Source organism: Rhinopithecus roxellana, chromosome 5, assembly GCF_007565055.1.
Source record: "Rhinopithecus roxellana isolate Shanxi Qingling chromosome 5, ASM756505v1, whole genome shotgun sequence".
In the NCBI taxonomy this organism is placed as follows: domain Eukaryota; kingdom Metazoa; phylum Chordata; class Mammalia; order Primates; family Cercopithecidae; genus Rhinopithecus; species Rhinopithecus roxellana.
Genome location: NC_044553.1, coordinates 77849430 through 77872116, shown reverse-complemented (window position 1 = coordinate 77872116; position 22687 = coordinate 77849430). Strand labels below are relative to the sequence as shown.

At 53.2% G+C, this 22687-nt stretch overlaps 1 protein-coding gene across 1 annotated transcript in view; it reads right to left on the bottom strand.

The window, feature by feature from the left end:
- CCDC33 (coiled-coil domain containing 33) overlaps positions 1-22687 on the bottom strand; it is a 100858-nt gene that overhangs the window by 56864 nt on the left and 21307 nt on the right. Inside the window, exons 3-7 of the mRNA XM_010375992.2 lie at positions 17646-17779; positions 13445-13554; positions 11792-11908; positions 7480-7571; positions 6400-6520 (exon numbers count right to left, since the gene is read on the bottom strand). Coding sequence (XP_010374294.2) covers positions 6400-6520; positions 7480-7571; positions 11792-11908; positions 13445-13554; positions 17646-17779 — 574 coding nt within the window. The remainder of the gene's footprint in view (positions 1-6399; positions 6521-7479; positions 7572-11791; positions 11909-13444; positions 13555-17645; positions 17780-22687) is intronic.

The following is a 22687-nucleotide window of genomic DNA, read 5'->3' as shown; positions in this document are numbered from 1 at the left end:
ATTCTGTCATGTCCGAGTGCCCTGATGTCTCCCTTCCCATTTTTCCCTTTAATAACACTGCATTGAACGTTCTTCTCTGCTACATATCTTCATATCGCAAATTACTTCCTTAGTACAATTTAGTACCTGAAATGGAATTGCTGGGTTATAGGACGTGTGTATTTGAGGACACCTTATTCATTATTGGTAAACTGTTTTCCTAAAGTGTTGCACTCGTGTTCACACCCGTGGCTGGTGGTGTCACAGATGCTAAGTTAGACATGACCTCTGTCTTTGTCACCAGCCCCTCTCTGCCCCACACAGTTTCCCTGGCCCCTTGCAGAGGCCAAGACAGCTCTGCAGACTACAGAGCCTCCGTGTGCCCTCAGTGGGGGCCAGTGGGAACTCGGGGGACTTGATGGCACCCTAGCCAGCAGTCAGGGCACACACATGGGTATGATTTAAACAATGAAACAAGACAGTATTAACTGTAGCACTGCCCAATAAGAGAGCTATATGAAATATTCCCGTGGGTGGTCAGAAAAGCCTCCTTGAAGGAAGCAGAATCAGAGAAAGGCTCTGAAAGAAGGTCTGGCTGGGTGAAGAGAGGGATAAAAGTCTTCAGGATGGGAACACAGCACAAGCAAAAATGTGGAGTGGCACTGAGCACATCTTGTGCAGAGGACGCCTGGAATGAGGAGAGGCTCCAGGGGGAAGCCTGGCATCTGCCAAGGCCAGAAGGTGGGAGATGGGAGATGGCCATCAGCCTGTAACTCCCAGCGGGCAGCCCTGCAGGGTCCCAGCACAGCGCGGGGCTATGGGTCATTGCCACAGACCCACCGAGTGACTGCCTTGCCTCTGTTCCCCAGCCAGGGACTGTCAGCAACAGTAGCACCTGCTCCTGCTCCCCCTGCAGGAATCAGTCATTGCTCGAAAAGGTCAGCACAAATGCACTGCGGCTCCAGGAGTTACTGATTCAGGATCATGAAATGTCAGCGTAGGTCCACTCCCCCACAGTGGCAGGGTGCTGATGACAGTCACACTAATGGGCCTGGTTTGTCCAGGCTCAGCCCGAGGCGCAGCTGTGTCTGCCCCTGGCCCTGGGGAGATGGGTTGCAATCACTTCAGGACTAGGGTGCCCTGGACACCTGAACAGAGACTGCAGTGATGGGAGCATCCCACTTTTTACGGGAGGTTGGCCAACAGGTCTGGTGAGAGAAGTTGGTTCTGAGTTCTGTGGGGCTTGGGAGTGATCTTTCAAGATTGATCCCCAAACCATGTCCCTCCCAGAGCCACCCCATTCTCCTGGGTGCAGGAGGGTCCACCTGGCTGGGACTGTCTGCCAGGCATTGGGGCACCTGTGACTCAGTCCCCTGCTGCCCATACCTTGCTACTGCCCTGGAAGAAGGTTATTTAGTAGACGCTAGCTACCCTTTCTGGGACCTATCCATGTGTCTATATGGAGCCTATGAAACCAGAGGTGGTGAGTGGTTGCCTGCCCAATAAGGAACAGCCCTTTCCCTGAGTAGTTTCCCAGGGCAAGTCACCTAGGAAAGATCCCTTCAGACCTAGGATTGGGGAGGGAGGGTCAGCCTCTCTTGTGTATGTGCAGGCAGGAGTGGTGGGAACTCGAAGTTAGACCTGCAATCTGATGCCAGAGCCCTGGTGAGGGTGCTGTGGCTGATGAGTGTGCAGGGTGGGGGCTGGGAGAGGCAGGCATTGCCTGCAGATGCTAATGGGAAGGGCCACAGCAGTAGTGGAATTATGGAATGTCATTAACCCTCAGCTGTGATCTTCAGAAAAGCCATTAACCCCCAGCCATGGAGGCAGACCTGCTTCCCCTTGGGGACAGAGCCTTCACTCCATGCCCTCCCAACCCCCCGCCTCATTTCCCCTGGGCCCACCCACACCCACCTCTGCCTCCTCTGCCCAGGCATAGTGGCCCCATCAGGAGGAGTAGTTGCTGGGAGCAGATGCTGGGCTGGGGTATCTAGAGAGATAGGACCCCTTGGCTCTGGGCCTGGGTCTGCCTCAACCTTGCCATGTGACCTTCAAGTCCCTTCTGCTCTTTGGGACCTACTTTTCCCCTTATCCAATGGGGATATGCCTCAAACTCCTCACTTTGAAAGCCTGTTGTGAGGTTAAAGGAGACAATGGATGTTTCGCTATTAAGATGAAAGTTCGACTCCACTTAACTCAGCAAATGTTGACTCTGGAGGGCTTCTGCATGCCAGATACCTGTGGGGTGCTGCTAGAGCCAGACTCTGCCCCCAACCCTGTAGCTCACTGTCTTCCAAGAGGATAGGGGACAGACAGACAGGCAGACAGACAGACAGACACACGCAAACATGTGGAGTCCTAAGCAAGCTGTGGTTGTGGGAGCTGGGGTGTGTGAGGAGAAAGCCATGACTTCTGACCCCATTCCTCAGGGAGGACCTGAAGGACAAGGGCAGTAGGTAAGGAGAGGAAGGCCATTCCAGGCTGAGAGTGCAATAGAGGTGGAGGCTGGAGGTGGGAGGGGGCAGCATGGGTGTGGAGAACAGCAAGCCGTCCAGTGGGGCTGCAGAACATCTGTATGAGCTGGAGCCATAAGCTAGGAGGCTGGAGGGCACAGGGCCTGTGGATCTGACTGAGAGTGGGGTTTTGCCTTGTCGTGATAGTGACGAGGGGCCCAGGGGAGGGGCTAGGCAGGGGACACCCTGGCTGCTCCTCAGAGAATGGATGGCAGGGACCTGAGGGGAGGCCAGCACTAGGGCAGGGTCTGTGGGGATGGAAGGGGCCCCAGGAGACAGGCCAACTGTGGGGCTGAGAGAGGAGGAGTTGGTGGTGGGCACACATGGCTTCCCGGAACTCCACTCTAGCTCTGTAGGAGACCAGAACAACAGGAGCAGCTTTTTGGGCAATGGGCCCCTTCTAAGGTGCTGGGACAGGAGTAATTTACACCGCCCACCCTATGTTGGTTCCAGCAGGCTAGACCAGTTGAAGTCTGACCTGCCATCTATCCCTTAACTCACCAGTTCAGGCTTTGCCATCACCAGGCTCCACTGAGGGCCACCTAGCCCACCACCATGCCCCTCCCTGCCTCATCGCCAGGAGATGACCCTTGGGTCCGGGTGGCCCCGCCTCCATAACCTTACACATTAATACCAGCAAGGCAGAGCCACACCCCTTCTCAGTGATTGGCTCAAGGAAGTTCATGTGACCCAATCCCGGCCAATGAGACAGCAAGGAGGTCTGCTGAGGGATGGCTGGGTGAGGTTGGTTTCTAGTTGCTCCTTAAAACCACCTACAAGAAGACGGGCTGTGGCTGGGCACGATGCCTCAGGCCTGTAATTCCAGCACTTTGGGAGGCCAAGGCGGGCGGATCACCAGAGGTCCGGAGTTCAAGATCAGCCTGGCTAACATGGTGAAACCCTATCTCTACTAAATATACAAAATTAGCTGGGCGAGGTGGCACTTGCCTGTAACCTCAGCTACTCAGGAGACTGAAGCAGGAGAATTGCTTGAACCCGGGAGGCAGAGGTTGCAGTGTGAGCCAGAATCACGCCACTGCACTCCAGCCTGGGGGACAGAGACTTGGTCTCCAAAAAAAAAAAAAAAAGGCTACCTCTTTTCTGCTGGTCTTTCATTCTATTTGGGTGAGGTGCCTCCATGAGCCATTAGCCAGCTGAAGATGGTAATTCGGGGTGTTGGAAAGATCCTGAGACCTCGAGGACGCTTCTGAGCCTGAGCATTCACCAATTCTGGCAGCATTCTACATCGTGAGTTGATGTGGTGTGTGACAATATATATCCTTAGTATTTAAGCCGATCCAAGTTGGGGTTTCTGTTACTTGGAGCCAGATGTGAAAAGGGCAGTGGTGAGGCTGGCCTCAGAGGGGACACTGGCACTAGGGGAGGTACAGCTCTGTGAAGAGTGGAACCCATTTAACTTGGACCTTGGGCCTGGACACTTTGCAACGATTATCCTTTGAGTTCTCCTTTCAGATTGGAATCAGTGAGTCTGGAGAAAGGAACAGTTTACCAAAGGTCATGCAGCCAGTAAGTCACAGAGTTGGGGTCAAACCCAGGTCAAACAGTGCTTTTGCATGGTGCAATTGGTGAGAAATCATAGCCCCCCAATATGTCAGAGAGGGCAGGCCCTAGAAATTACCAAGTCCAATCCCACCCCCTCAACTGTAGAGATGAGGCGACTGAAGCTCAAAAGGGACAGAGCAGGGGTCTGTGTGAGGTCTTAGCGCAGGCTGCTGGCTACTGCCCCTCCAGATAGGACTCTGCCCAGGCAATCCCCACCCCTCCTTACCACAGCAGCCTGCCCCTGTTCTGTCACTGCTGCACCTGGGCACCTCTGTGCCGGCTGCCAGCAAATTCCCAACTTGGCCCAGCTGCCACGGGGTTGGGTGATGTTCAACAGGTGTCCTGCCATTGCTGGACCAGGTCCCACACATGCAAAAGGCATTGGGAGCAAGTCTGTGTAGTGAGTGGTGCCTCTCCCATCCAGATTAGTTAGGCAGCAAAGGCAGCCAGAGAGAGCCTGGGGGTGGGAGGGGGTGCACTCATTAAAGCAGGCAGCTCCTGGGGCCCCTTGGGACAGCCTGCTGATTGGTTCTTAATTTTCTGGGCAAATGCAGGGCCATGTGTGAGGTAACTCTGGGGAAATCAGGCAAAGGATTGGTTTGGGTTTGAAGCCTCTGTCCCCAGGGTCCCCCTTTGTCCCACTCCTCCCCACCACCATCACTCTACCCCATGTCTGAGCCTTCTTTAAATGTCTTTGCCTTTAAATGAAGCCTGGGCTCCAAAGGGGTGTCTTGTTCTATTTTTGCTATGCCAGACATGAGCATTGGTGGGCAGACAATAGGAGGGACCTCCAAAAATCCCTCTCTCCTCCAAGGCCCCTAGGAATGTTGGGACCATCGTGTAGGGCAAGCTGGCAGTGAAGCGCAGATGATGAGAGAAGACCAATCTGGCTATTCCCCTGAACTCAACCATGGTCTGTGCATGCCCCTGCCCCCAGTCTCATACTCAAACACACGGCCCTCCTGTCCGCCCTGACATAAGTCACAGCCTGCATGTCCCCACCTCACACTTGTGCTATTGCTGTGCCCAATTGCCCTGCCCTGTATCAACCCTTCCTCTGTTAAAAACTCAAGACTGCCGGCCGGGTGTGGTGGCTCACGCCTGTAATCCCAGCACTTTGGGAGGCCGATGTGGGTGGGTCACAAGGTCAGGAGTTCGAGACCAGCCTGGCCAACATGGTGAACCTTCATCTCTACTACAAATACAAAAATTAGCTGGGCCTGGTGGCGGGTGCCTGTAATCCCAGCTACTCGGGAGGCTGAGGCAGGAGAATCACTTAAACCTGGGAGGTGGAGGTTGCAGTGAGCCAAGATCACGCCACTGAAGCCTGGGTAGCAAGAGCAAGACTCTGTCAAAAAAAAAAAAAAAAAAAAAAAGAAAAGAAAAGAAAAGAAAAACAAAGACTGCCTTCCCTAATCCAGGCTTTACATCCCTCTCCGATTAAATTTTTTTTTTTTCTTTTTTCTTTTTGCTGGGTGCAGTGGCTCATGCCTGTAATCCCAGCCTTTTGGGAGGCCAAAGTGGGTGAATCACCTGAGGTCAGGAGTTCGAGACCAGCCTGGCCAACATGGTGAAACCCCGTTTCTACTAAAAAGATAAAAATTAGCCAGGTATGGTGGCGCGTGCCTATAAGCCCAGCTACTTGAGAGGCTGAGACAGGAGAATTGCTTCAACTGGGGAGGCAAAGGTTGCAGTGAGCCGAGATTGTGCCACTGCACTCCAATCTGGGAGATGAGAGCAAAGCTCTGTCTCAAAAAAAATTTTTATTTTACTGTGGTAAAATATACATAGCACGACATTCACCATTGTAGCCATTTTTAAGTGTACAGTTCAGTGATGTTAAGTGCATTCACATTGTTGTGTAACCATCACTACTATCTATTTCCAGGACTTTTCATCACTCAAAACAGAAACTATGTACTCATGACCTGTAACTCCCCATTCTTCCCCTTCCCCAGCCCCTGTAGCCATTGTTCTACATTCTGACTCTCAATTTTCCTATTCTAGGTATCCCATATAAGTGGAATCATATATTTGCTCTTTTGTATCTTCTCTCCTCTGATGTAATAGCCCTGACAAGCCTTCCCAGTTTGTTATTAGATTATACATTATCTTGTGTTGATGTTCAGCCTTTTCACCCATGTGACTCCCCTCTTCACCAGACCAAGAGTTCCTGGAGGGCAGTTTCTCTGCCGCACAGGCGAGTGTAGCCCTGGGTATGCCGCGGAATTCAGTCAACTCTTACTCAATAGTCAAGGGAACTGCTGACTGACTCACTGAGTGAGTGAACAGTGAATGTGTGGGGGAGTTACAGGAAGCCGGAACCACTGGGGAGGAGACATACCTGAGGGCATCCGTTCTGGCTGATGCAAGGCTCATCAAAGTTCATCACAGATGGGATAGGGAAGGAGAGTGGGGTGATGGGCAGCCCCACAGAGGCCAGGTCCCTGTTGGCCTGGCTGACCCTGGGGAGGCAGGGAGACAGGGTAAATACTCTGGGCTCTGCACCTGAGCCTGGCAGCCCAGGGCCCCTGCTTTGATTCTGGGTTGATGCGAGAGAAGGGAGTTGCAGGGACCCCGCCGAGTTCGGGCCTGGACCTCATAACAAGTGGGGACCATTGGGCTGGGCGTGCATCAGTCATCTTCCTTCCTCCAACAAGCAGAGGCTTCATAGGTCGTAAAAACTCAACAGGAGATACAGAGAAGTAGGGGAGTCATCTCGGGCCATCAGGGCCAGTTGGAAGTGACCAAGACAGACCCTGACTCCCAGGAGTCGGTGCTGTGGCAGAGAGCACATGTTCATAGGGGAACTCTCCCACTGTGTGGCAAAGTATGAATGTCCTCCTGAGGACTGTGACTCCAACAGACTCAAAAGGAGGTCTAGAGGAGGAGGGGACGAGTTGTGGCTGGGGCCAGGGAGACCTCCAGGATGAGTAGGGAGGGGACTCTGGCAGGACTAAAGGCTGTGAAGTTCCAAGATGGCCTTTGGGGCCAACCACTGGCTGGAGCCTGTGGCCCTGAGCTAGAGTGGGAGGGGGAGTGTGGAGGTGGTGGGTGTGAGGCAGGGAGGCAGGTTGGAGGGGCTGAGGAACCCTGGGCAGGAAATGAGGACCCCTCTTGTTGTCATCCCCACGCTCTCTAGCTGTTAGGCCTGGCATTGGCACTCATCCCCACCACCTGCCCTCCAGCCTGCTCTCAGGAGAGGAATGAGCTGCCCCCTTCCAGGGACCTGGGCTCTCCCTAGGGAACGAAAGGCATGGTCTGCTGCAGGAAGCTTACCGGGACTTCAGACCCAGTGGAAAGGTTTGAAGGGCCTTAGGGGCAGAGGGGTTTCTGGAGGTCCCATGGCAGCAATGACAGCCTCGCCCCCTCCTCTGCCCTCTGCCCTCCCCTCCTCGCCCATGCCAACCTGGGCCCCACTCACTTAAATTCCTTGTAGTTGGGAACCACCCGGGCAATCACCACCATGGGGTTGGGGTTGTTGGCCAGGGGCTCGTTGACTCCCCGGAGAAAGATCTGGAGAGGAGAGGAGGCAGGTGAACCCCATGTGGCCTTGGAACCTTCCAGAGATAGCCAGCCAGACTGCCCACCCTCTTTTTCCCCATCCATGAGCTCATGGCTGCCTCCACACTTGACACCTGCTCCTCCCTGTTCCCTGCCTTACTCGGTTCTTGCTTTGCACCAGGCTACCCTCCCTCAGGAAGCCTTCTCTGCCTAGCTGAGGCAACTGCCCCCGCTTTCTGTCCTGGGATTTACCAATGGATCTCTTACACTAGTTCCTTTGGGAAGAAAGGGTGCCATGAGAGTTGGGGCCTGGGAAGGGAGGTTGTGTTCTAACCTCGGCCCCTCCACTGGCTCCTGGGGAGGGGTAGGGCTAGGTGTTCCAGCTCATTGGTTTCTGTCAGTCAAATGAGGCTTGTCTCAGGGATGAGAGGGGTCTCTGATTAGATCGTTTGTGAGAGAGCACTTTATAAACAAAAGACAGGAAGCCCAGGTCTGGTTTCTCCAGCCATACTGAACTTCCTGAGATCAGTGGCTACAGCCAGGCTCCCCGACCTCCCTGGCGCCCATCACCCTGGTGCCTGCTCCCCTGCCTTGCTGGTTTCCCCAGGAAGTGCTGGTTTGGAACAGGATCACAGCATCTGCATCTCTGGGCTATTCTTTCTTAATCAGATCCCAGTTGTCACTCCCCTGACCGCCCTCAGTTGTTCCCTCCTCAGTCCTCTGTCACCCCCTAAGGGCTTCCCTGCCTCCCAGTTCTGACTGCCCTCTCCTCTCCTCTCCCCCGGGCTTCTATTGGCGCAGCTTTCAGAGAGCAGAGCGGGGTCGCAGCAGGAGGCTACAAAGCAGGAGTGGACAGCGTCATCTTGCTCCAACCCTCACTGACCTCCTGCTCAGCCTGGGCCTGGGGACAGTGGAAGGCAGACAGAGGAGACAGGGAGTCTGTCCCCATGTGCCTGTGCTGCCAGCCCAAGAGCCCCTGATCTCCCGGACCTTGACCCTCACCCTGTATCTACCAATGGCTCCCACTCTCCCTCAGCCCTCACCCACCTCCCACTCGGCTCTCATTCCTCCTGTTCCTCCGATTCCTCTGCCAGCTCACTGGCCTCTCCATTTCTGTTCCTTTCCCTAATCCATTCTCTTTCCCAGGCAATTTGACACATGATGGCAAACATGCTTTTGTTAGAAATGAACTGGGTCACGTTATTTTCCTGACACCCCACATGCGCCTCTGCCGCATCACCTGACAGGCCCCCAGTCCCTATCTTCTTGCTCCAGATTATTTTACTCCTGCCACACGCCCCTCTTATTTCTGCCACAGGGTCTTCGCACATGCTGATCCCTCTGTCCAGACCCCCTGCAGCTCCCACCAACCCATCATGGCTGACTCCTTCTCATCCTGTAGCTTAAACATCACCATCTCTGAGAAACCTCCCGTGACCATTTTTAATAAAGTAGCCCACCCTGTCCTCTCCATCTCAGTTGCTGAATTCCCTTTGCCATAGCACTCATCATAGCCTATGTTTATTCTCATTTATTTCTTGTTTCTTTTCTGTCTATTTGGCTAGATCCCAAGCTCCACATGAGCAGGGATCATGTCTGTCTCATTCACGGTTGTCATCCTAGGTTTTAACAAAAGTGCCTGGCATAGAAAAGAGCTCAATATCTGCTTGTGGATAAATGAGGATCATATGGGCTGGGCACAATGGCTCATGCCTGTAATCTCAGCACTTTGGGAAGGCGAGGTGGGTAGATCACAAGGTCAGGAGTTCAAGACCAGCCTGGCCAATATGGTGAAACCCCGTCTCTACTAAAAATACGAAAATATTAGCTGGGCCTGGTGGCACATGCCTGTAATCCCAGCTACTCAGGAGGCTGAGGAGAATTGCTTGAACCTAGGAGGTGGAGGTTGCAGTGAGCTGAGGTCGTGCCACTGCACTCTAGCCTGGGTGACAGAGCAAGACTCCATCTCAAAAAAAAAAAAAAAAAAAAGAAAGTGAGGATCATATGAATGAAGGAGAAAAGAGGGGAACAATGGAGGAAAAGGTTTACCCTTCCTGTGTTTATGAGCATGAAAGAAGGAGAGACAGAGAAACAGAAAGACCCAAGAGGAAGAAGGGGAGAAGGCAGGCAGTGGTCTGGGTGAGGGTCTTGGGGGATGTGTGGGATCCTAGTTCTGTGGTGCTGATGGGAGAGAAGCAGGAAGAGGAAAGGGCTCTGGACACAGCTGATGGACTCTGCCCCAGGCATAGCTTGAGATGGGAAGAGGTCCTCGCTGGTCTATTCCAGCTCAGTCATTCACTCCAGCTGGGTCACATTGGTGAGTTCCTGCCTCTGGGCCTGTTTCTCCACTCGTGCATGGAAGGATTGAACCATAATCTCCTCTGAGTTTCTAGCTCTGACCTTCAATGGGAGGAGAGGGCCCAGGAGTGGGGCTTGTTCTGGATCATTCTCCCTTTTCTTCCTCCACACCCTCCTCTCAGGCTCCTCTTTCAATACCCATCTCAGCTGATTGCCCGACCTCTAACCCCACACAAGTGTGAGCTGATGGGCACGTACAATAGTCCTTAGGGCCTTGCAGCTCTCACTGAGGGCTCTGGAGACTGAATTCCTTCACCACATTCAAAGGATTGAATCTCTGATGGTACATTTCACACTTTGGAGGGATCTGGGGTCTGGGGCTGAGGGATTTCACTGGAGGCTGGCAGGCCCTATTGCTCACAGGCTCCCCAGCAGGTGTAAGGCTGAAAAGGGGGTGGTGGCAGCTAATTTGCATCTGTTCTGTGTGGACTCTGATCAGGTGTGAATGAGACAGCTGCCCAAGTACACCTGCTCATGACAGCCTGGGAAGTAGCAGAAGTTCCTGCTCCTGCCATGCGCTCACCATCAGGAGCAGGCAGATGCTCTGTGGCCATACCCGTCGCACAGATGGAGAGGGCATGGAGAATGGGCAAGGTGCTGTGGGCCAGGGAAAGCCCCCACTCTACTGCTGTACCAGGCAAGTCAGAGACTGGGTGGGGTGGGGGTAGCCCTAAAGTTCTGCCTGGGTCTTGGGGATGTGGCCCCCTCCTTGTGGGGTGCGGCCTGGGGACCACAAGGCCAGGCTGTTGCCCCTCTTCCTTGTTCTGTGTGTGTGTGAATTGCTGGCTGTCCTCAGGAAAGGGTGTGATAGAAGGTGTCAGGGAGCAGAAGGCGCCTGTAGGTCTGACATGCTGGCATCGGAGGGGTGGCTGTGGGGGAGTAGAAATGTGGGTTAGGAGTTTTGGCTCCCATACCATACTCCCCTTGGGTCTCAGTGTCCCAGGCTGTGAAAGAGGGCAAAAGAATGCTTCCTCCCCTTCCAGGCTCACAGTGCTGGTGAGTAGTGGGGGTGGGAAGGATAAGAAGAGATCAGCCAAGTTTGGGTAGGTGGAAACTCAGAGCTTCGGTCCTATGGCTCTCACCCTGATCATACTCAGGCTATAGCTGAATTTGAATCTGTCACCCACAGGCAGTTTGAAAGCTGGGGGAATGGGAGAGGGGCCAGGTCCCTGGATTATGTCTGCTTTGAGCATCAAGAGTTCCTCCCAAAGCTGCTAATTAGCCTAGTGGGTGGATGGTGATGGGTCAAGGGTTGGTGGCCAGACCTAAGGTGGGCCCAGCCCTGTCCTGGCTAATGGAAGAGGCTCTGTAAACAGTTGCTGGATGAATAAATGAATGAATGAACTGAATACCTAATCAGTAGACCAGTCAAACCTCTTTAGACACAGTGCTGAAGGAAAGCTCAAGGAGGCCCTAAACTTTTGCTTGGGGGGCTGAGGCACTATCCCAGGAGGGGAAGAATAGAACAGGAAACAGCTGGGCTATGGGCTAAGGGGGAGCACAGGGCTTCTCCCCTGCCCCTAGCATAAGATTTGGGGAGACATAAGGCTCTGGGATGCTCTGGTCCCCACTGCAGCACAGAGATGGTACACGAGGTGCAGTGGTGTGGCTGAGCCCCTGCCCCTCACCTCCAGGGCAGAGAGGGAAGGAGAAGAGGCTCGAGCATCTTCATCCTTGTCATCCCTGCCAAAGGGCTTGTCTTCACAAACTCCTTTTGCTATTTTGGAAAGGCCTGGTTACTTTTTCCATTCTTGATATCTCTGCTCCATACCCTCAGGCCAGCCAGCGGGGGCCAAGGGCAAGGCGTGGGGCGTGCTCAAAGTTTGGCCCCTTCCCACTCCACCCACCACCCCAGAGGGCCCCAGCTCTGGTACCTCCAGAGCTGTGTGGTTGCAGCCGATGTAGTGGGGGATGCAGCTGCTCTTCCGAACAACTGTGGCGTACAACTGGGTCTTGGCAGTGGCTTCATCAGCTTTCCCAGACTGGGTGGGCTAGAGACAGGGTGGGGGCAGAAGAAACAGAGGAAGGAGAGTGTCTAAGGGGCAGATCTTGGCCATAAATCCAGCCCTCTGCAATCACTTGGCATTGCTCCGCTGGGGCTCCAAGCTGATAATTAAAGCTCATGGTCCCTGTGAGCCCTTCCAAGGAGATCAATATAATAAATCTTCCCTTTTCCATTTGAATATTTCATCACCCTCACAAGGACCACTGCCTGTCTGCTCTCCAGTAAAGATGTGATAACAAGGCCTGGGTTGTAAGTGAACAGATAGCCAGGGGGCCTGGGTGATGCCCCCAGAATTACAGCTCAAGTGCTGAGTCTCCCAGGGTGAGTGGTGCATCTCTTTTACTTCCCTACCTGGCCCATCCTGAAGCCCTGGGATTGGGGTTTATCACAGGGCCTAAGGGAAGGTAAAGCCTCCTGGTGCCATGATTGAAGAATTGCTTAGAAAAAAGTTCAGTGCTGGCCCAGACGTGGGATTGGGGGAGGGAAACTGACCAAACTGAGCACCTACTGTGTGCCAGGAACCTTGCCTACCATTGCATGGGATCCTCAAAATGACTGTGCCAGCTTTGCCGATGAGGATGGAGGCCTGGGGGTTAAGTGGATTCCCATGGGTATCCAGCTAGGCGGCAGCAAACCTGGGCTAGGACCCCCGACAATCTGGCTTCACATTGTTCTTTACTCTCAACCACTATCAGGGTCTGGAGTGCACAGTGGGGAGGGGAATGTGGTGCTTCTGTTCATCTTTGGCTCACTGCCTGGCACATAGTAGGTGCTTCATAAGTCCTTGAGCAATGAGAGTCAATTGTACCCCTTACCTCTTAGCACTAGGAAGGAGGACAGGCAGGGGTCTGGCCTTGGAGGCCCAACCTTGGAGTGAGGAGCCTCAGGGCCCTCAGTTCATGGCTTGGACCCAGTTGCTAATTCCAGGGGTGCATTCCAGGGAATGCTTTATCCCGTGTAACCCCCAACTCTCCTGGGCCTTCTGACCAAGGCAGCATGTGGAGGCAGCTCAGAAGGAACTGGCTTGGGAGACAGCATGACTGGGGCTCATCCTCAACTCTGCCGCTCACTTGCTCTGTGACTCAGGAAGAGGAGATTTTTCTCCCCGGGTCCCAGTCCCATGTCTGCAAAATGTAATTTACCTTGAGGATTAGAGAGGGAGTGTGAAGTGTCTAGCACAGGGCCTCGAAGCAGCAGGTACTCTGTAAATATTGTGTTTCTTTGATTTTTAGATCCGCTCTTTTAACATTTATGTAATCAAAATCTATCTTTAATTGGCATATTCATTTAATGTGGCAATTGTCCTATAATAATCAGCTGTTTTACAGCTGAATTCCAAATTCTTGTAGACATCATTCCTGTGTATGTACCAGGAGCTGTGTTTCCTGAGCCCCACATGGTCCTAGATGTGTCATGCTGTGGGTGGTTGTGGAATGTTCAGAGCTTCTCCGAGGGAATGACTGGGGACATTCAAGGTGGTTTCCACCTGCTCTCCCCACACTTTCCCAGGCCTCTGACTCACCTTCACCAGCTCAAAGTGGTAGGGGTGGAGGACACGCAGGTACTTGATGGGGATTTTGTAGGACAACAACTCCTGTTTCTTTCTGTTGTCCACCACCTTGAGGATCACATCTGGAAAGATAAAAAATGAACACAGGTTCACTTTTAAATGGATCCTTTTCTCTCCCACTAAGGAGAGACAGTGAGAGGTGAGAGACATTGCTGAGATTAGGAAGCAGGGGCCACACTGAGGAATCAACATGCATGCACGTGTGTGGATCACCCCTGTGCACACAAACCCATAAGCATAGTCTGAGCCTCTGCACAGGGCAAAGCTCCATGCCGGTTGCTGTTAGGACTCCAACATGCAATTTTCTCCCGTGGTCTAGAAACTCCCAGGCCAGAGATAGGCACACACAGAACTGAATCCAGTCCCCTGTGGCAATAGACACACGTGTGCACACACTGAGATACACAGGCAAGCAGGCATAGCACCTATTTCCAGGAATAAGATTCCTTCTCTTGTTCATAAACACTTGTGCCAGCTCTTGAGGCAGGATGGGGAGAGATTATCTCATACATGTTGCAGGTGGGGAAACTGAATTTCAGTAAGAAAAAGTGATTTGCTCAAGAAATCCTTTAATACAGCTATCAACAAAAGCCTACTACAAGTAAGGGAAAACTAAATACTAACAATAATGCACCACTTAGTAAACACCCTCCAAATAGACTATATTTTCTTATAAAATAGCATGAATGTTGGTAGAAACTTTTTTTTTGAGATAGAGTCTCACTTTGTCACCCAGGCTGGAGTGTGGTGGCATGATCTCAGCTCACTGCAACCTCTGCCTTCCAGGGTCAAGTGATTCTCCTGCCTCAGCCTCCCAAGTATCTGGGATTATAGGCACCCACCACCATGCCCAGCCAATTTTTGTATTTTTAGTAGAGACAAAGTTTTGCCATGTTGGCCAGGCTGGCCTTGAACTCCTGACTTCAAGTGATCCACCCACCTCAGCCTCCCAAAGTGTTGGGATTACAGGCATGAGCCACCACTCCTGGCTGGTATAAACTTTAAGAAGAACACCAATGTCCTATAAATAGTTATGATAGTCCTGTTTAGTGAGCAGGAGTGTCATGATTATTTAGTGAGCATCTACTATGTGCCAGGCATGGGGATGGGCACGTCTCAGCCGTGATTCCAACAAATTCTCACCACAACCTCTGAGGTAGGTATCATCATCTCTGTTCTTAAAATATGAACAGTGGAGCTCAGAGGGTTATGTAACTAGATCAACATCACACGTCTAAAAAGTAGATGATGGGAAGGGTTGAATTTGGTGACACTTGAGGCATCTTTCTATTCTGGAAATCTATGATTTGAGGAGGAAGAAGAGATGGGGAGGGAGAAAAGGAGAAGAAGGATAGAGGAGGGATGGAGAAGGAATGAGAGAGATGGGGTAAGAAAGGATACAAAGGATGCAAAACAGAGAAGAACAGGAAAGGGAGGATGGGGCGGAGGGGTGTGCCTGAGACATTTGGGGAACCCCTTGCCCTCTGCGTCTCTTGAGACAAGGGATTTCAGCACCAGGGACAGCAGCTGGCCCTTGAGGGCTCAGCAGGTTCAGTGGGCTCAGTGGCTGGGTCATTTGGAGCTGGATGGGTCATTTGGATGTGGGGGTGGAAAGGAAGCTGTGAGCTTTACTAAGTATTCTTCTTTCTCTGTCTTCCCCACAGTGACCCTGAAAACTTGCCAAGATATCTCAAGAGCTTGTCACATAGGATACATGCTCAAAGGAAAGAAGGGGGAAAAGGCACCGAAGGTGTTGAGGTTGGCTTGAAGAAGGGAGATTGAGGCAAGGGATATGAAGTCAGCAGACCTGGGTTCTAGTACCAGGACACTAACTTGCTCTGTGACTGTTAGCAAGTAATTTAACCTCTCTGAGCTTCATGTTTCTGCTCTTTAAAATGTTAACACTTTAATAAGAAGCCTTGTCTCTCCCCTTGGGTTGCTGTAGGGAGAAGAGTGTGTTTTCAAGCTGTAACATTCTGTGCAAATGCTCCTTGTGGCTGTCACTGTTTTCCTCCTCTTTAAGCATCTGCAGCTCTCCATACACAAAGCCTGCTGTAGGCAGACCTGAGGAAACTCTGCTGGGGGATTCCAGTGCTCCCAGCCAAAGCACCACCAGGAGCTGTGCAGGCTGAAGCCCCTTATGCCAACTCGCCATGGACCCAGAATCCAGTTGGGATTTGCCAGGGTTGAAGGAGAGGTGAGTGCCGTGCATTTTCTCCACCCGCTATTCCTGGAGCTCTGTGTGGGCAGCCAGCAGATGAGCTGGAATTGGGGGTAATGGACAGCCACTCCTCCCTGCTCCTGTCTCCATGCTACAAACACGCTTCATCAGTTTCCTCTCTGGGCATTGTGCCCTTCCGGCCTCCCACCACTCCCTTTGTGTGGCCAACAAGCTATTTCTGCCACCCGCCTGCTTTGGCCCTGACACAGGGTCTGAAACTCCCCTTTGCTTTTCATTAACACATCCTTGAGCTATCTCCCACCCTTCCCCCGCCTCTTGGCCTGGCCCCCATCTCCCCCACCCCCAACGCAGACATCACCACAGCAACCGGTTCCAACAAGCATCCAGCTACTTCAGTCTGCAATGAGGTGCCTGCCAATATTCCCTGCCTGCCCGTGAGGCCTCCCCACTCTCTTGTCCCTCCTGCAGTTAGTCCTGCCCCTCTCTCTGCTGCACAGATGGGCCCTGGGGTCACTGACCCCATTACATTTTTCCCTCTGTTACCCCAAGTATGTAGAGCCCAGGGCAGGATCCCAGCTCAGGTTCACTCATCACAACCTCTGACTTCCCACCAGCCACATAAATACATGCATGCATACACACACAGTCACACACACAAACTACACATACACATGCACTGCAAGGCACACACCACCATCCAGATCCATCCAGACACACATACACTACACCGTTGCAGCTAGACACACACAAGCACACACACACATAAGACACACAGACATGCATGCCTACAAGTACAGACACAGCACACACCACATTCACACATGTGCATGAACCAGCATGCAAGCATTCACAAAGACATGCACACACAGGCACGCATGTGCCTCTGCATGAAATCCTAGGTCAATTTTTCCTCCTCTTTTGCATCTTCTTAAAGCATCCCAATAGCTCCACCTATCCCTTTATAGGCAGAAAAGAAAAATTATCTGGCTTGACCTAGAGTTAGCTCCTTCCCTTTTTACAAAGGCTCTGCTTCCTGTTTCCTTTCTCCCCTCCCATAGTCTCCAGCTGGCTTTCTGCTCTGTGTGAGGAGGACAAGTTCTGTCTAGGTCTCTGGCAAGGTTTCAAGGGGGAGAGGCAAAGCCTGTCCTCTCAGGGAGAGGCCACCTGCAAGAAGCAAGTCTGAGGTCCTGACTAGATAAGATCAGAGACATCGCCAGGCACCTCCGGTGTATGCTGGCAGGGCCCGAGGCGATGCCCCACCATCCAGGCATCAGCCAATCAGTATTCCCATGTGTCCAGCCTGACATTTCCATTCAGCCCCAGGAGAATGGAAATCCAACAGACCCACAGTGTGAAAGTAAATACAAGGGCGTACATGCATGTGTGTACGTGGGCACCTGGTGACTCAGGCTGACACCTGGGGAGGACTAGGCAGAAAGAGGGATCCATTCTAGGGACATTTCAAAGATTTTTTAAAAAATCAAATGGAAGCAGCAAGAACCCTGGACCTGCAGTAAGAACATGCAATTCCGAGTCCTTGGACCTTGGTCTTGAGCTTAAGCCAGTTAAACTCCCTGAACCTCGATGTTCTCTTAAGCAATGGGAGCAGCATTGCACCTCCTGGGAGGTGGTGACTCCAATGAGCGATGTGTGGGGACGTGCTGGGAAGCTGTAATGTCCTGTTTCAGTGAGAGACGGCGGTAATAACAGCCATGAAAATAATAACAACAGTCATAAAAAAGATAAGCTTGCATTGTCTGGAAAATTCATTTATGTGGAACAACTCATTTTTCGAGCAGGATGGGGAGATGAGGCATGACAGTATTATGATTTTTTTCTGAGTGCTTTTAACTGAGCCCAAGGAGGTGTTCAGGTGGCTACCAGCTGCGGTGAGAGGGAGCCTGCTTCTGCCCTAAGTCCTTGGCTGTGTTCACACCCTGCCTGCACATGCCGGCCCAGCCCCCACCTTACCTGCTTGGCCTGCATCCTCAGCTTGGATCTCCACGTTCACCGTGTCCCCCCAGATAGGGGCTCTGGTGGGCTCTGAGGTCACAGATGTGACTGCCTTGGAGCTCTGGTTGTTCTTTTCCTCAGATGTGCTTTTCCTGGGCAGAGCAGGGACAGGGTGAGTCAGAGGGAGGGGTCCTGTCTGCTGCTTGTCCTCCTCCCAGGCTCCATTGTCCATAAATCTGAGTGAAAGGTGGACAGCATGTGGAGGGCTCTGTCCCATGCATAGACACTTGTGTCATCCCAGGCCTCTCCCCGGGCTCCTCTGCCAGCCCGGGTGACCACACTCTCTCGCTGCCCACTACTGAGGCCTTCACTTAGTCACAGGCCTCCCACTTTGAGAGGCTCAGGGCAGGGGTGGGGGTGGGGGTAGAGGGTAGATGTCTTGCCCGCCTGACTTCCTAGCCCTCACCAGGGAGGGCTCTCCAGCAAGAGCCCGTGTGCATGGCCTCCCTCTTCTCTCGGTTCTGTTCGGTGGGAGGAAGCCTCTGGGCAGGGTGGCTGTGCGGTGCCCCGCCTGGCTGTCCTCTCTTCTTCACCTTATTTCGCTAAACTTCTGGCCCAGATTTCCAGGCTCCGCCCAGCAATCTCAGTTCTAAATGCTTGCAATGAAGCACACACATGCTGCTGCCTTCCGAGATGCCTGCTGTGTTCAGGGTCTTTGGCTGGGCCCCTGGAGCTGGACACCTGGAGCTGGGTCCAGGTCTGGGGGCAGGGGGTGGTGGAAAGGGCTTTCCAGCCCTCAAGCACTCTGATTGTTCAGGACCAGGCTAAGGTGAGAGGTAAGCTTGGGCCCTCTGCACCCCAATGCACCCCACAGATATCAGAGATCCAGAGGAGTCAAATGGCTCAGGGAGAGAGTGAATACTTCTATAGAAGAGGTTACTAGGCCAGGGCCGTCCCCAGTGCTGCTCCATTAACTGCAGCAGTCATGGGCTGAGGAATCATCCCAGAGATCCTGTAGCAGGGGGAGCCACACCACACACCTTGCAGAGGGAGGCAAGGTGCACAAATCGTACCCCAGGATGGGAGCAACGATGTCTTCCCCTCCAGCCCTTGTTCCACCCTCAAGACCCCAAAGGGAGTGTGGGGCAGGCCAGTCGGCTCAGATCCCATCAGCTCTGTGCATTAGCAACACCAACATGGTTCTTCCCAGCCCAGCTTGTTCCTCTCCTCCAAGAAGCCCTCTGGAGCCCCCTGGCCCTCACTGCTCCCTCTGCCCTTTAGACTTAAGTGACGCTGTGACCTGGCTCCTTGCCCCCACTCATCACAGCCCTGCTCCTGTGGGTAACCATGCTTGCAGGAGTTCCGTCTCAAAGCTCCAGAGGTCAACTGAGGACTCCTGCTCTGCTTTGACTGAGAGGCAGTGTGACACAGTGATTGTAAGAAGGACCCTGCAGCCGGGCATTTTGGGTCCCAAATCCCAGCTCTACCCTTTGCCAGCTGGGTGATGTTAGGCAAGGTACAGAACCTGTGGTGCCTTATTTTCTTCATTTATAAAACAGAGATGGTAATGGTGCCCAGCCTGCAGGGCTATTGTGAGAAGGAAACGAATATGTGTAGTGCCTGGCACATTGCTAGGTACCAAGAAAGTGTTAATAATTCTTAGTACCGGCCGGGCGCGGTGGCTCAAGCCTGTAATCCCAGCACTTTGGGAGGCCGAGGCGGGTGGATCACGATGTCAGGAGATCAAGACCATCCTGGCTAACATGGTGAAACCCCGTCTCTACTAAAAATACAAAAAACTAGCCGGGCGTGGTGGCGGGCGCCTGTAGTCCCAGCTACTCGGAGGCTGAGGCGGGAGAATGGCGTGAACCCGGGAGGCGGAGCTTGCAGTGAGCTGAGATCCGGCCACTGCACTCCAGCCTGGGCGACAAAGCAAGACTCCATCTCAAAAAAAAAAAAAAATAATAATAATAATAATAATTCTTAGTACCTTAAGTTATTAAAATATAAATATAACTCCGGTGCTTACCCCATAGCACTGGAGAGCTTAGCCTTATTGACCCTCCTGTGCCCAGCCCCTTTGCCCTGGCATGATTTTTCCCCATCATGCCCCCAACTCTGGGTCTACAATTGGGGAATGTCTGGCTGCTCTGCTCCCAGGAGCATAGGATCGGGAGTGATTCAGAGCTGGGTTTGGAGCCTGTGTTTATCCTGGTGGGATCACCTCCCCTCTGCACCTAAGTTCTTCCTTTTTCAGTAGTACTCTCCTCAGAGAGTGGTTATAAGGACTGGAAAGAAAGCACGTTCAGTTCCCAGCACCCAGAAAGCCCCAGTTCATGTTATTCCCTTCTTTGTGATACAAAACAGCCTGAGCGTTTTCTCAAGAGGACCTGCCTGAGGACAGCATGAAGGGGAAAGAGGTAGGCACTGAGTACAAGCTGGTGTGAGAAGGGGCATCTCCCAGAGAGCTGGAGTCCTTCTCGGATGAGCGTCCATCCAGACACATCACCCCGCAGGCTCTGCAGAATGTACTCCTCACACCCCCAAGGGGTGTGTGGGAGGCTGCTGGGCTAGAGAGGGAGGGCAGAAGCCTAGCAGGAACGTGGCACTTAGCTTGCTCCCGCCACCCTCAGGTCCCTTTTTCCCTCCGGCTCTGTGACTGTGCTTGACTGAGGGGTGCAATCTAAGCACCTCCTATGACACTCTGTGTCCTGGCTCCCGCTCCTGACAGCTGCCCCAGCAAAGTCAGAGACCTCAGGCTCTCAGCAGCCTCCCCGTGCTACCCAGCCACCTGATCTGCTACTTATAGATATATAGTTAGTGCACAATAAGGCCTCACAGCCTCCCTCCTCAGGGACCTGCACAGAAACAGCAGAAAGCCAGAAGCGCCGAAGGTGTGTCAGGAAGAAGTCAGTCCTTCTGCACCCAAATGTCAACCCCAGAACTGGACACAAAACTGCACCCGCACAGGCACATTCCTGGGGCATTCCCAGGAATCTTCATGTGGCTCTGCGTGCACAGAGAAGACACAACTGAATGTGTGAAGTCACAGGCAGCATAGTGACAGGATTCAGGATTCAGGCTGGACCCCATGCCAGCCTGTCTTCTGCTGTCCTCATACCCTCCCAACCCTCCTGGGAGGGTGGCAGGAGAAATTTCCAGGTGCAAGAAGGTGGGGAAAGGCAATGGGGCAAGGCAAGGGAGCAGGTGCTGACTTTCCTCCAGCATAGAAAGAGTTAAGCAACTATTTTCCCCACCTCCCTGCCCCATCTAATATGAAGGTCATCAGGGCTAGGTGAGTGCAGATAAAGCAACTGGGTGGGAGGGGGAGGCCCCAGGGGAAGAGGGAGGCTTTTAGCAGGTGGAGGGAAGCTGTCAGGGTAATGGCTTTTCCTGGCACAGCTGACTCCTCCGGGCCTTGATGCTATTCTAGAATCTGGAGAGCAAGAAGGGCCTCTGATTCTTCACAGAATAGGAGCAGGGGACGAGCTCACTCCCTGCTCCCAGCCCCATTCTGCACCCTGCAGATGGTCACGTGGCTGAGTTCCAGGTTCCCGGGCTCCCTCAGGGCTCCCAATGCAGTCTTCGAGCCCAGGGGACCTCTCCAAGACCTGCCTCCCTAGGCCTCTCCACAGGCTGTCTGCAAGGAGAGACCTCCCTCCCCGTCCCCCCAAAGACCAGCCTTGTTAGCTTGGACCCTCTGGCTCCAGGCATCCAGAGCCAGGAGGAGGTAGTGGGTGGTGCCTGCTGTCTCAGGGTCAGATTTAATCCAGCCACAGCATGGGCAGCCATGCCAGGATAGGACTGGAGTTGGGTTTAGAGTGCAGCAGCCCCAAGACCAAGCTGCAAGAAAATGTAAACCCCCCTCAACCTGGCCTACCCTCCAGGCTGCTGGAAGGGTGTGTGTCTTTGACAAACTCCAGTCCCCAGCTAGGCATTCCTGGGGCCCCCACCCTAGCAGGGGATGAGGGGGCCAGGCCCAAGCGCAGCTGTGAGTGGGAGGGAACAAGGACTTTGCTTTCCTTCTGCAAGGTCATGACGAAGGGAAAATATGTCATCTGGTTCCTGGGGGATGCAGCTGTGAGTGGAAGAAGTGAGCACTGGAAAAGCATGGGATTTGATGGACAGAAAGCAAGAGTGCTCGTGAGCTGCCTTCCCCCTCACTCCAGGGGACACACACACACATCCACACATACATACACACACATGCACACACACGCATGCAGATGCATGCACACACACATACATGCACACATGCACATGCACAAGGCTGCCCAGGGAGGTGTGAGTACCATACTGTACCCACTCTTGTTACCCAGCCCTCAAGCTGCCTCCAGGGTCTTCTGTTCACACCTGAGCCTACCTCCCTCACCTGCCCTGCCTTCTTTTTGGCCTCTGGCTCCCCTCAAAGCCTCAAAGCATGAACAATAGTCAAGGCCTGGCCTCCTCCTGGGCAGAGCTTTAGAAGCTGGGGCACAGGCAGCCTGGCTTGTTTTGAGTGCCAATCCCAGGCCAGGCACCAGGAGAGCAAAGGAAAGGGGAGGGCCCCGACTCAGATCTGCTGTGGCTGCTGGGGTCCTGGCTAGGCAGGCTTGTAAATCCTGAAAGAATAGAGGGATGTTCCCAGAAGCCCCTGGCACTGGGGAAGTCAGGCAGGCACTGGGAGTAATGGATAAAGAGTGGACCTTTAAGTGGATGGATGGTGGAATAGGGGTATTGGGCCCCTTTGACCTGGTCCATCACAGCCCATTGCTGGCTCACCTGGGAAACTGAGAGGGAGATGAGGGAACTGGCAGTCCTGCAGGCCAGCTGTCGAGGTATCATGGTCAGGCCTCAATCTTTCCTAAGAAGGTAGGGCAATTCCCCTCTACCTGCTTCCTCCATGCCAACTTCTGAGCCGGGGAGGCCTGCCTCCCCCATCTTCCAGAAGTCCAAGAGGCTGCCAGACTCCCAGGCCATAGGCTAGGCCTGCCTCCATCCCTGGAAGGCTCTGAAAAACCCAATTACCTCTTCCCAATCCAGGAGCCCAGTCTTATGCAACAGGAGATGGGAGCTGGCTT